Raw genomic sequence first — 13065 nt, 5'->3', positions numbered from 1 at the left:
GTATTAGAAGGCTCATTCAGGATATAGAGAACCAGATCCAAATCCCATGTCAATGCAACATCTCTAAAGAGGGCACTCACTGATGGACTGTTCACATGGAAACCAAGTGTAGATTTGGCTTTTACTAGTCTAGTCGAAACCTTCCATTGTTAAAAAAAAGGCAACCAAACCCCCAGACAGTCTTGTTCTCAGTTACTCTCACTTACAGTCTGTTTAACCATCATAGACTAACCTCTGTTATCCAATTATTGCATGTCTTACCTGTATTTTTTGTTAGCACCTCTTGGAGCATTATATAAGTGAATTTTTATAGAGAATAAATACATAGATTGCCATCACTTTCACGTATGGAAATGTCACTAATGCCTCTTAAGTATTGGTGTGTTCTTACTGGTTACAGGAAATTTCATACCAGAATTTCAGTTTGAGTTTTTTTTCATGGTTGCAAAAAGAATTTTGAAATAAGTAGAACTTGCAGATCCAAAAGCAAATGCTAATGTAAAGAATCAGTTATTTATTTTACTCTTTGTTTTTTTAATTTCTTTTATCAGGCTGACTTGTGATGCTTGAAAAATTAATCAGCAGAACTTCAGTTTTTTTAAACACAGTATTAATGAATTGCAATAAAGCCTACAGTAATTTCACTATTATAAGCCGCACCATTTTGACTAAAATTTTGGTTCGAACCCAAAGTGCGGCTTATAATCAGGTGCGGCTTATATACAGACAAAGAACAAAAAGTTGCTGTTTTAGTTTGGAGGACAGGTATCTGCTGGGAAAGGCAGGAACTTCTCTTTGAAATGGAGAATGTAAATCCCCTCCCTCCAAATTATTAGAATTTTGAAATCAAGGGGCTTTCAGGCAAAGATATGGGAATTAGGAATAACAGTTCTTTTCTAGGGAAATTAAAATAGAAATACAGTACTACAAAGAAACAAACTGCAAACCCTGACAAGTCAGAGTACAGCCTGACACCCCGTCAGGCAGGGTGTTGGTAGCAGTCCCATTAAATGGTGGCTGCATCCTCCTGCAGTGACAGATGTGATTCAGTTGGAGCAGTGCTCCTGTACAAGGTGCAGTTTCCCTCTGGAGGCCCAGTGGTGATGTGGAGAAATCCGGTTTTCCTCTGGAGTCCAGTGGAGAAAGGGGCTCCCTTAGTGTCCCAAAACCTCTTTTTTTATCTTGGTAAGAAATGTTGGGCTCTTCCCCCTGGCTGAAACAACTTCCAATGGGATGCAGTAATTTTATCAGTCACACAGTGGGACTCAATGGCCATTAGCAGAAAATGACTCGCTGGAGGAAGGATGGGTTGTGAAAAGATAAAGAACAATGCCCTGCCTGGTTTCAATGCATGGCCCATTAGCAGAATATCTGCCTTTGAGATAAGGATCACTGCCCCCACCCTCAACAGATGGTGATAGAATAAATACCTTTTATCACACTCTGTATTGTAAGGTGCGGCTTATAGTCAGGTGCGGCTTATGTATGGACAAAGTATGAAAAGTTGCTGGCACCTGGAAGTGCGGCTTATACTCAGTGCGGCTTATAATCGTGAAATTACTGTAAGGAAATTGAAGTAATCAGCTTTTTTTTTTTTTTTTTTTGAATGATGCATGTCTTGTAGCAATGTCAGAACTTCCTCAGGGCAGCAACCTCTGCCATCCATCAGTGAGCAGTGCAGTGAGCTACGGAGCCCTCGTGAGCTGTTATGGGACTGGTGGAACTTGTGCTCCCATAACCAACTGCGGCATGACCACCTAAAGAATATGATTCACTCATTTGGGTTTCTCTCTTGCAGATTGTGGGGGTTGTGGTTCAGAAATAAAGAATGGTCAGTCCTTGGTCGCCTTGGACAAGCACTGGCATTTGGGTTGTTTTAAGTGCAATACGTGTGGCAAGCTACTGAATGCAGAGTACATCAGCAAGTAAGTAGAGGAGTATTTTCACCTCTTTTCAGCATTCTTTTAATGCCAAATAATTAATTTATCATTGCACACCCTTTTATGTTTTTTATATAAATTTTCGGAGATGTATAAGATGTTTGAGATTATTGTCTAAATTATTATCTAAATTGTATTTAGAAAAAAAAAAGAAATATGGAGAAGAAGTAGTCACATTTTTCCATTTACCCGGGTTGGGACTTGACAAAGCAGCTATGCTACAGAGAGGCAACAGGTGGAATGTTTCCAAGATCCAGTTGTATGCCCTTAGTTACCTGTGGTTTTGCTCTCTGTGATGCTGTAATGTAAACAAGCAGGTACTGTCAATTCTATATGTATTAGGTAAGAAATGTTAGCCAGAAGTTGATTAAAGATGTACATATCATGCTTTTGTGCTGCTCCAGACGCTCATGCTGTCAGATTGGGACTGAATGTGATGACAGCACTGAGGAACAGCACAAAGTATGCACTCGACCATGTCCCATGTCATCACTTCCATCAGGCCAGTGACATGCAGACCTTCCACTGGCCAAGGCACCTGGAATTAATTTCTGCTTCAGAGAAGTGTGTTATGTTGAAATTTTCTTAAGCAGCAAAGTAACTCAATCGCCAGTGCCCAGAGATGATGAAGTTTCAGAACCTATGTCCCACTGACTTCCAACAATTCTTTGGATTTCCATTAACATAAGTTCAACATTTAATTTCACAGCTTGTGCTGGAAAACAATATTTGTTAAAAGGGTGTTCTTAAATAAGGTTTTGCATTGTCTCAATGTTGTGCTAGTGTGCTGGATTTCAGTACAGTGCTCTTTTTAGCTTGTTATTTAATATAACCCTTCCCATAAACTGTAAAGATATAGTTATTGCAAAATCATCTTTTTAAAAAGGCTAAATGCCAAACAAAATAACTCAAGAGAAGAAACATCCTGTCTTTAATTAATTAATTATTGTGATAACTTATATGTTAATCTCTAAGAAATCCAACTTCCATGCTATAAAATTAATTTCTGTGTTTCTCCAGGGAAATGTCTGATAAAATTATACCTCTGCTAATAAATCTGTCTGATCATGGGCTGCTTTAGTATAACAAATGAAACATATTTAACTATGTTTAACTTGAACTTTGAAACACAAGAAGAGTCTCCAGTGTCTTCTTAGAGCAATTTGTTTTTATTCATCAGTTTAATGGTCTACATGTGCAACTTAGTAAAATGTAAAATTAACGGATTCTTCTCAGGACAGTAGTCCAAATGTTCTTGTCTTGATGCTTTAAAATAAAAACTGAGACTCCAGCTTTTTTTCTTCATATCTTTAAATTTTATCTTAACTCACTGGTGTTGGTGCATTAGCTGGTCACATTATGCATGAACACACTGCTGCTCAGGCTGAGTTCTCGTAGTCATTGCTGGCTTCTGTGGAGCAAATTCCCAAGATGCTTGATCCATGATTGTCTTTAAGCAAGTCCAGTCAAGAGTGCCAGCAGATTTAAATGTTTATCAAAACTTGGTTTACAGACAAGATTTTTGAGAAATTGCTCTCTGCAGTCTCAGCTAAAGGATTAGGTCATACATATATTGGATGATACATCAATTGGAGGAATTGGATGATAAGAGGGGAAGAGTAATATGTAGAAATAACTACCTTTTCCACAGAGGGGAAAACACATGAAATAAGTGAGTGGCTAGCATGATTAAACAGGTGGTGTGAGGGTCTCAGAGACTTAGTGTTGTTACAAGGCTGAGTTTAGCAGTAGAGGAGAAAAGTGGTCCAATGTAGTTGTTCGTTACTATTCAGATTTTTACAATATTAATAAATTAATATTTATAATAATAATATTTAATAATATTTATAATAATAAAATAAATACAAGATACTTGGGAGGCAGGAACACCCATGAATACTCCATGAAAGTGTTGAAACTGACAAATTTTATATGCATACTGAACTAGTAAAGTATAAGCTTACAAAAAGCAAGATCTGTACAGCCTGTTGTTCTTCCCTAGGGATGGGGTTCCATACTGCGAGACGGACTATCACGCCAAGTTTGGTATCAGGTGTGACAATTGTGAGAAGTACATCACAGGAAGAGTGCTCGAGGTAAGAAGAGCTGTCATTCCAGCACATCTCCAAGTGTACAAAGAGAGTAGCTCTTTTGGTTTTAGTCCTCTGCTCACCACTGAGTGTTAATGCAACAGCTTAACATTACTTTATTAAATACCAGGAACTTTTTCTGTAATTGGGTTTTCTGTTTCTTCTGTTAGTGATTTGGTAATACACAAACTCCCTAAATGGATATTTATGGTCCTGGAGAACATTCAGGCAGCAGAAGTAATAAATGAATGTGTTATCAGGCACATTTTAAAACTTGCACTAAATTAATTTGTAATTTCTGCTTTTTGATTCTCTTTTATGTTCCCCAAAGATAGGATGAAACTGTTGAAAAGTAAAATGAATTATTTAAACTGTTTTTGCAGAAATGAACTGTGTGGCAGAGATTTTTTTGTGCTTGTTGTTCTAAGAAGCAGGAGGTTGTTCAGTGGAGGTGTATGTTTATGCATTATGCAAAAATTTCCAGATAACTGACCCAGTGTAACAAAATTAATATGTTCCTTTGATCTGAGTAAAATTTATCCTTGGATCTAAGTGTATTGTTAACCTGTCAGTGTCATCAATTATCTACTTTTCCTTTCTGCTTTTCCCTGTGAAATTCAAGCAGTACTGGAGTTAGGAAGAGTTGCTCAGTTCACTTTTTTCTCTTCATCAGCTAAGAAGGCTTGAAGAAGTCCCAAAGGGCTTCCACCAAAGAAAGATCTGCTTGGAGTCACACAGAGACTTAACTGCCCAAGTGGTGGACAATTATAACTTGTTAGGAACTGATGAGCAAGTATCCATACTGATAGGAATCTGTATTGGATGGGATGGTGTTAACATAGGCATGAGAGACTTCCACTGACAAATGTTTTTACAGACCTCTCTGAAAAGAGATTCCTAAAAGGGAATTTGTAAGAGTGTAAAGACAGTTTTCTAACTTTTTTGCACACAATTGTCTCAGCTGGAAGAGGCAAAACAAAAGAAAACATCTTAAAACCTTCAAAAATGTAAAAGGTGACCAGTGGAAGCTGTTATGTTTTCAGAGGTGTTAACCATTGACACTGAATGAAAAGGAGTAAAAGGGGGTGAGATTTGAAAGTGAAGGTAATTTGGAGAGGTGAATGCAGAGAGGAGTTAAAGCTGTGGCAAATTTGGAGTGCACTTACTCAGAGAAGTTTACCAGGATTAATCCTGAGATAGGAGAAGAGCAGAAGCTCCAGTTTCTGTACTGGCTCTTGACTTCACAGTGTTGTGTTTTTCTGTCCTGGTTCTTGCCTTGAAATATGTGCAAGAATGCTCTTTTTATGTGGTAATGTTTTACCTGCTGTATGTTAAACAATAGCATGTGGTGTGTTGTGATCAAGAACTGGGTCCTTGCTGTCTCTATGGGTAATAAAAAGAAAGAAAAAAGTCTTAAAGGTCTGCACAGTAACAGTACCAAGTGTGATTTGTGGGACCTGGGATCACAGTGTGACTGTAGTTAATTCTTCTGACTGCTTGGTGAGGGTGTACTGAATAGGAAGACAGTTCCTTGTTTTTCTTGTAGGTGGGCCAGTAACAAACTTAGGAATAGCACATTTTTGAAAGCTATTGTAAGAATTGTACCATGAGGAATTACATATGATGGTTTTGGTCAGTGTGTGTGTGTCCCTCTCCTGTCCATTCCCCTGGGCTGCTCTAAGCAACACCGCAGCTCTGTAGCACTGATTCTCATCCTACTTTGGTGCTGGTTCAGGCTGGGAGCTACTTTCATTGGTCTGTGGCATTAAACTGTGGAAAAAATACTGATGCAAGATTCTGAAACATTTTAAAAAAATAGATAAGGAGAAAAGACTTTCCCCATCTGTAAAAGCACAGGTTGCATCATTGTGAAACAGGAACCATAGGTTGAAGTTAGGATGGAGCAGGAAATTGAGTTGAATGGTTACAATGACATTCAATGTCTGGACACTTGTTGGAACAACCTGAAAATTTTATTATCTGTAACCTTTTCTTCTGTAGAATTGTACAAAGAATTTGTGGGTTTGTGTGCCACAAAGTTAATGAAACTTGAACACAGGTGCATGTCAGTGTCCTGGCATTCTGCTGTCACAGTAGGTCCTGTTCCTCATGACATCTCCCAAGGTATCTGCTCCCATCCCCTCAGTTTTTCCATGACATATCTCACATTCCCACTACCTGTTTGCAAGCAGTGAGTCACACTGTGAGCCCTCTTGCACAGTGATCAGCCTGCATTTCCATGAGTCTTTGGAACTCTGTAAGGGATCACAGCCATTGAGTTTGTGTGGACAATGGAGAGCAGTTGGATGAAGAAGCAATGCACACACCTTGTTCTAGTAGGAAGCCAAACAAAAAACCATGGCCTGAGCAAACAGCTCTGAAAGGATGCAGAGACCGTGGCCGTAGCTAACGTGGTTAAGGCATTTGTTGTTTGTGTGCAACAGATGGACTTGTACAAAAGGCTTGAACTGGGGCTGATCTTTTCCTCTCTCTCTGGTCTTGGCATTGAACTCGATGTCTGTTTGTCACTAGCAGGTTCATTGATATGTTTGTGTATCTCCTGGTCAGGAGGACAGAAAAAATACAGGGTCACCCTGCCTGTTCTTTTGTTGTAGGGCATATTATTTGTGTAGTTGTCTGGAATACTGACACATTTCTCAAAACATCAGTATTTCATTTTTACCATCTCAAATATTATCTGGAGAAACACAGAAATAATAGAGTAAATTGCTTCTAAACTGGGGGGAAGTCTTGACAGCAATGCTTATTAGGCAGAGGAATACTCTCCCAAGGGAGCTGCTGGAAACCATCACTTAGAGAGTCTTATAACAAGATTGGACAAGGCACTGGAGAATCTGTGTTAGGGAGCAGTTCTGCAATGACAAAGGGAGGGACTATATGACCTAATAGGATTTTTTCCATCTCTGATTTTTGTGATAATGTCAGGAGGACAGCTGCTTCCACAATGATTCTGTGCCCAGATTTTATGATATTGTCTCCCTCTCCAACACTTGTTCATTTTAAGTGTTTATTCAGCAGAAAGGAAGGGAGAGTCAACTAGTGTGAGTTACTGATAAGTTATAAAAATATGGCTGTTTTTGTAGGTTGTCAGCCAAATACAATGATGATTGAGTTACCTAAATTCTTCTGTCAGCCCATTTTCTGAAGGCCAGATTCATTCCATATAGTAAATGGGCTTAAACACAAGATAGCTTTGTTTATAATTCCTTTCTAATTTCTTTGTTCCCCTCCAGTCCACCTTGGCTTGCACCCACTCTCCCAGGGAACTTGTACTGGAAATGCTATTAAAGGAGCTGAGCAGCTAATTTATGGAGATGATAAATTTTATTACTTTTAAAAGCAATTATTTTGCTGGGGTGTTTTTTTTTTTTAACCCTACCCACCAGTGCATTTATGGGCAAGATTTGCTTTGTTTGTAATGCATACAGAGCACTCTTAAATGCAAATCAGTTCTCTCCTAGAAGTTGTGTTATTTTATCCCTGACAATGTATATTGATAAACCTGGCAGCTTAAGTGAGCAGCAAGAGGTTGCTGGAGTTTACTTTCATATTTTGGCTTAAAATGCACTGTGACTGAAAACCACTAGGGAGAGAAAGGGTTTATTTCAGTGCTTATGCTGCCAATCCAGCAATAGTTATGATCATGCAATAACACATTTTAAAATAACAAGCCATTGATTTTTATGACCAGCCATTTCCCTTTTGTTGTGTTGCAATCTATTTCTCTGTACTTAGCACCAAAAATATTTTTCTCCTTTTTTCTATTGCAACCAGTAATTTATTAGTTAAAATTTCAACTTGTGCTATTGAACGCATCCTAAAAAAAAGTTAGCATTTTTTTTAAAAATACTGTATTTCTTATGGTAATTCAGAGCCTGCTTTAACCCCCTTTCATTCAAGAAAAAGCTCTCCATTTGTTTCCTCATTTTTAATCAGTCTTATAGCTGTGTTTTGCTGGGGGAGGCAGAGAAGTGTTGTCTGTCTCCCAGTCCTTCCCACGCAGCACGTTGTGTAAAAGGTTTGGAAAGCTGTTGAGGTGCATGACAAAGCTGTATGACAGCCAGTGACTCCTCCTTGTCCTCTCCTGGGAGGCATGTCTGGGTTTCCTTAACATCTGATACTTAGAAATATCATCTCAATTCCAGCATCTCTCTGTTTCAAAGTGATCTGCATTAAAATAACTAAATATGCTTTGGGAAAAATTGATTTTTAACTTTTTTAGAATGTTGTCCCCTTTAATTGATGAACTCTAAGGTGAATTTATAAGAGAGTAGTCTTAGTTCCTCTCAACTTTTATTTTGCAAAGCTGAGTGAACCCAATTCTCCTCTGCTCATGCAGTGAGCTCCAGGCTTTTCTGGTGATGCTGGCAGACCTTCTCTCTTTGCTGGAACCACCTTCTCTCAGCATGGAGGAGCATTGTGCTCCAGACAACGCCTCACCACTGTCTTGTGCAGTGATAGCAACCCCTTCCATCATTTCTAAGGAAAGTACTTTCCTGGTATATCCCACACTGATGCAAATTTTTCTGTGAGTTCTTTAATACTGACAGTCCATAGCAAGTTAGTGCTTTGAGGGGAGGGCTTCTCTTCATCTGCTGTTTCAGCTGGTGGTTTCCTGCATTGTTAGAGGAAGCCTCCATATCCAAAGACAACCTTCTGGGGATGTTTCAGTATAGGCTGTGAGGGGGTCACTTTGCTTGGAGAGGCAATGGCATCCCATCAGTGGCCAAAATGCCCCTCAGGTGTATTTTCAGCACTTGACTTTATCTACAACTGTCCCATGATTCACAGCTACATGACTGTGGTGTAAATGTGTCTTACGAGTGCTGTTGAAAATCACTTGGGCAGTTGGAACCATCTTTATGTTTGGCATCTGACACCCTAACACAGCAGCACAGCACTCAGTTTATGTGGGGGAAGAAAGAGCCTTTTACTAGTTTACATGTATGTGTAAATTTATAGAAAATCCTAATCAATATATATTTTTAAAGTCAATTAATCTCAACTATATGTTATTTTGAAATAATGGAAAAAATGCATGAGAAATGCATGCACTAGGCATGAATGAGACTAGAAATGTCAGTAATTTATATGTCAATTAAATGTCACTTTTACTTCAGTAACTTATTAATGAAAGCATGAATCTTATTTTTCATAGTTTGTTTTTGGTTCTACCCTAGAGTTGAGCTGATTTTGTTTGCAGCCATATCTACTTTGTAAATCGATTGCCTTTCCCTTTGCAAGTCTCAGTACAGCAGAGACGATACTAATTCTTTGCAGCAGGGAGTACAAATCTCTGCCTGCAGTGAGAAGAATGGTTCGTTCTGCAATGTCTGTTACCCTGCTGTTTCATTAACAACAGGACCTACTGATGTGTGAAAGGTCCTTGAGCAGCTATTATATAGGCATTAATAGTGCAACATGCAATAAAGGCAGCTCTGTCCGCACGGGTGAAGGGTTCCTGTGCTTGGGCAGCCTGGGGAAGGCTCTCAGAGGATCCAGTGTCAGTGCTGCCTTCGTTAGAAACTGCTCTCTACGCCACTCTTCTCCCTTCAGCAGAGAAGAAAGAAAACTGTTGGAAAGACACATCTAAATAAAGCAGCATTAGCTTTTGCAAAAGGCGACCATCTAAGGTAGGAAACGTTGAGCAGTGCTTTCAGTGTTGCAGTGTTTGCTGAGATGTGAGGCGTTTTGCAGCTTGGGAATGGTCTCTGGTTTGATGCCACGTTTATCTGGGGCTGCTGGCTTGCAAAGGCAGGTTAACCATCAGTGCATTGTGTGTGAATTTGGCTGGATAAGTGTTGACAGTTGACTTAGACTTTACGCTTTAAAACAGGCATCATTTATAATACTATCAGCAAGCCAATAAATAGCAATGCAAATGCTTTTTTCCCTTATTTTTTAGTCTTTTCTGTAGCCCAGTTATATTGGTCTCGATTAATTCACCTCTTCTTTCTTTCACTTTCAGCCTTTCCCTTTTCAGCCTCTTTCCCCTTCACCTCTTCTCTCTAGAAAAACAGCGCTCTGCCTATCTGTATTTCTTATCTGAACTGCTAAAAACTCATAAATTGTTAATGTGTCAGGAGAAAACTATACATTGAACCAAACTCTTTGAATAGCTTTTACCCTGTGAATAATTTGTTTATTGAAGAGCACCAAGTATCATTTGATGATAGCTTAAGACTTAGATTTTTACCAAAGTAAGGGTTCTGCAAACTATTTCTGAATAATATCAAAAAGTTTAGGATTTGAGGGAAAGTGGTTGATAGAGAAGAAAGAATGACTATTGCAGGTTTTGTGAGGGTTTTTTTTATTTCTTTTCTCAGCTGCTTACTTGCTTTTTTGTTGAGAATTCCTCCCACATGTATGGGGAAAGTCCTCAGTAGTGCTGCTGTGCATTTGTACTTGCGTGGGTTTGTGTGTGTTACTTTTAGTGCATAGTTTGATTTTTGAGCCTGGCAGACTTGTGGTGTCCGTTGCCTTTCCTCATGCAAAAATGTACAAGTTAACTACCTTAAATTACCTGAATTGAGTGACTAAGGGATCAAAGGAGTGGTTCCAGTAGTCACCCTGATACCTCCTGAGCCTCAGACCCCAGCAGCACTCTCCTCCAGCTACACTGCCTCTCTAAGCCATGTGTTGCTGTGTTGATGCATTCATATCCAGTGCTATTTGCCAGCATTTGACTGTTCTTACACTGTGAAACATTGCACCTCATGGGTGTCTTCAGTCCCTCCTCCAATTACTTGGTGTGTTCTTTCATTCCTGGTGGTCCTCTGACCCACAGCAGGGGAATGCTGCTGTTGCACAGCTCTGCAAAGCCCCGCAGCTCCCTTGACCCAGTCAGCAGCGCAAGCCCCTGCTCCAGCTCTGTCTGTAACCATGGCAGTGGTGCAGCAGTGAGTTGCCTTTGTTGATGAAGTATCTCCACGATGCTCTGGCCCATGTGAAAACAGTTCAGTGTGTCTGTTAATAGCAAGAGAGCAGCCTGTGATTCATTTCTTGTAGCTTTAATATTTTTTTCATCCAACTAACCTTCAGCATTTTTGTGCTTTTTCAAATTTCTTCCTTCCCCAAGTAAGAACTTCTGAATGGTACATTGAACTGGAAGTATGTGGATTAGGTCTGAAAGTAGAAACTTCCTACTTTCAGGAAGGGTAATTAATGTCAATTCTGCATGTGACAGTAGAATTTCCACTCCCAGGCAAATCTAGTGATCCAGAATAGCAGTCCTTACTCAGGCACAGAATGAGAGACAGCTTCTGTTCTTAGATGTTTGCAGCCCAAATCACCACATTCAGCTTGAAAAGAGCTGTGCTGTCTTCCTCTGATAAATCAGGCTGTTTCTCCAGGGCTGTTCAGTGTTGGGTTGAGCTTTATTCTTCCCATCTGAAATGGGTGTGCTAAATACACAGCTGCAAAGTTGAAAATTAAGGGGAATATGGCTGCAAGTCATCTTTCTCCTTCTTCACTCCCTCTCTCCTATCAAGAGTTGGCATAAGTGAGAGCCAGCTGCAGCTTGTCTTGGCCCCTAGGTGGGTTTTAAAGAGTGGGAAAGGAAAGTGGAAAAGAAATAAAGGAGATTTGTTGAGCAGATGGAAAACAGAAGCCTCTTCCAGTCTCAGTAGGTGGCAAGAAAAATTGCGAAGCTGAGAAGAAAAAGACAAAAGAAGCAGATCACTTACTCCATAACAGAAACAACTGAGTCCAAAATCAGTTGTTTTGGGTATGACAGACCATTTTGGTTTACAAGAACATTTACCAAAATTTGTAGAAAAAAAATGCACTGTTGTTTTTTCCCAGATTTTACCTGATTGTGGCAGGGCTGAATTTGCTCCTGAGCCAGAACTTGTTTGCAGATATCACAGAATGAGATTGCAGTTTTGATAGTGCTGGTTTTCCTTCTATTATTTATTTTCCTCAATTATCCCCCTTATAGTTTTTTAATTACTTTTATTTTCTCCCACAACCATTAGAAACTACTTCTGAGAGTCCAGTACTATAGCAAGTTGTTATCATTCTGAGATGGATGCTCCTGTTGGTACATTTGATCTGCACCTTATACCTAGAAGAATAAGAAGTGTGTGGGAAGCAATTAAAATGACTGAAATGTGGGTGGGAATTCTCAAGGCACAGCAGGATGAGCCAGAACCAAAACAACAGGAAATAACCGTACATGTGAGATTGCTAGAGCTGTAGGTAATGCTGCTGGTGTGTGTAGTGAACATTTCATGTGGCTGTTTCTTGGCGTGCAGTAGAATGATAAATGAATCCAGTAAGGAGAAGATGAGGAGAATGATTGATACAAAGCATTACACTGCCTTTACAGTGGTGTAAATCCTGATGAAAAGGGCTCGTTTGCCCTGGCACGCTGTTGAAGTGAGTCACTGGTGAGTCAGGTCCACTGTGACTAAGAGAATTAGTGAGAGTTTTTCTCCACAGAATTCTGTCTTTAACTTCTGGCTCTCACACTTATTTCTCCTCAACACTGTTGTATGATATAAACAGTAGATATTTTGCCAAATACCTCTGCCTTGACAATGCTGCCTGTCTCTTCAAACCCAGTGGATGGTATGACAGCTGTTTACTAACTTAACTATTACTGTGTACAACTATTACTGAGTAATTCTTCAAGTCCTTCTGTTGCATATGCAAAACTCTGGCTTTGCTAGAAATGTGAGTGGAGATTTTATGTGATTCCACTTCAAACTGGTAACTGAGCAGAGTGTTCTATTCCAAGCACAAAGGTTATTTTCTGAATAACATCACTGTAATTTGAATATACCCTTTAGAATTCACTTTATGGAAGCCAGTATAGTCCCTGCAGTATGCACAGTGTGGATGCAGTGGCAGAGTTATCAGTGTGTGCATCCATTGGTAACACTTGATGGTGCAGTGCTGTGCACCTTCTTCATGGTACTCCTGAGAGAAAGACAGGACAAACGCCTGAGCCCTAGATTTTACACAGCCTTTTGGGTTGAATGCACATTGTGCAATGTGGGTTGAAGCACTGG

General features: G+C 39.6%; 1 protein-coding gene across 15 annotated transcripts in view; it reads left to right on the top strand.

The window, feature by feature from the left end:
* ABLIM2 (actin binding LIM protein family member 2) overlaps positions 1-13065 on the top strand; it is a 128265-nt gene that overhangs the window by 60090 nt on the left and 55110 nt on the right. For all 15 annotated transcript variants that reach the window (XM_033061247.1, XM_033061242.1, XM_033061238.1 and 12 more), the window contains exons 5-6: positions 1799-1925; positions 3943-4036. In XM_033061247.1, coding sequence (XP_032917138.1) covers positions 1799-1925; positions 3943-4036 — 221 coding nt within the window. The remainder of the gene's footprint in view (positions 1-1798; positions 1926-3942; positions 4037-13065) is intronic.

The sequence above is a fragment of the Catharus ustulatus genome, chromosome 5 (assembly GCF_009819885.2).
Source record: "Catharus ustulatus isolate bCatUst1 chromosome 5, bCatUst1.pri.v2, whole genome shotgun sequence".
NCBI lineage: Eukaryota > Metazoa > Chordata > Aves > Passeriformes > Turdidae > Catharus > Catharus ustulatus.
The sequence above is the reverse complement of the archived record's forward strand: the minus strand, read 5'-3'. Positions and strand labels throughout refer to the sequence as shown.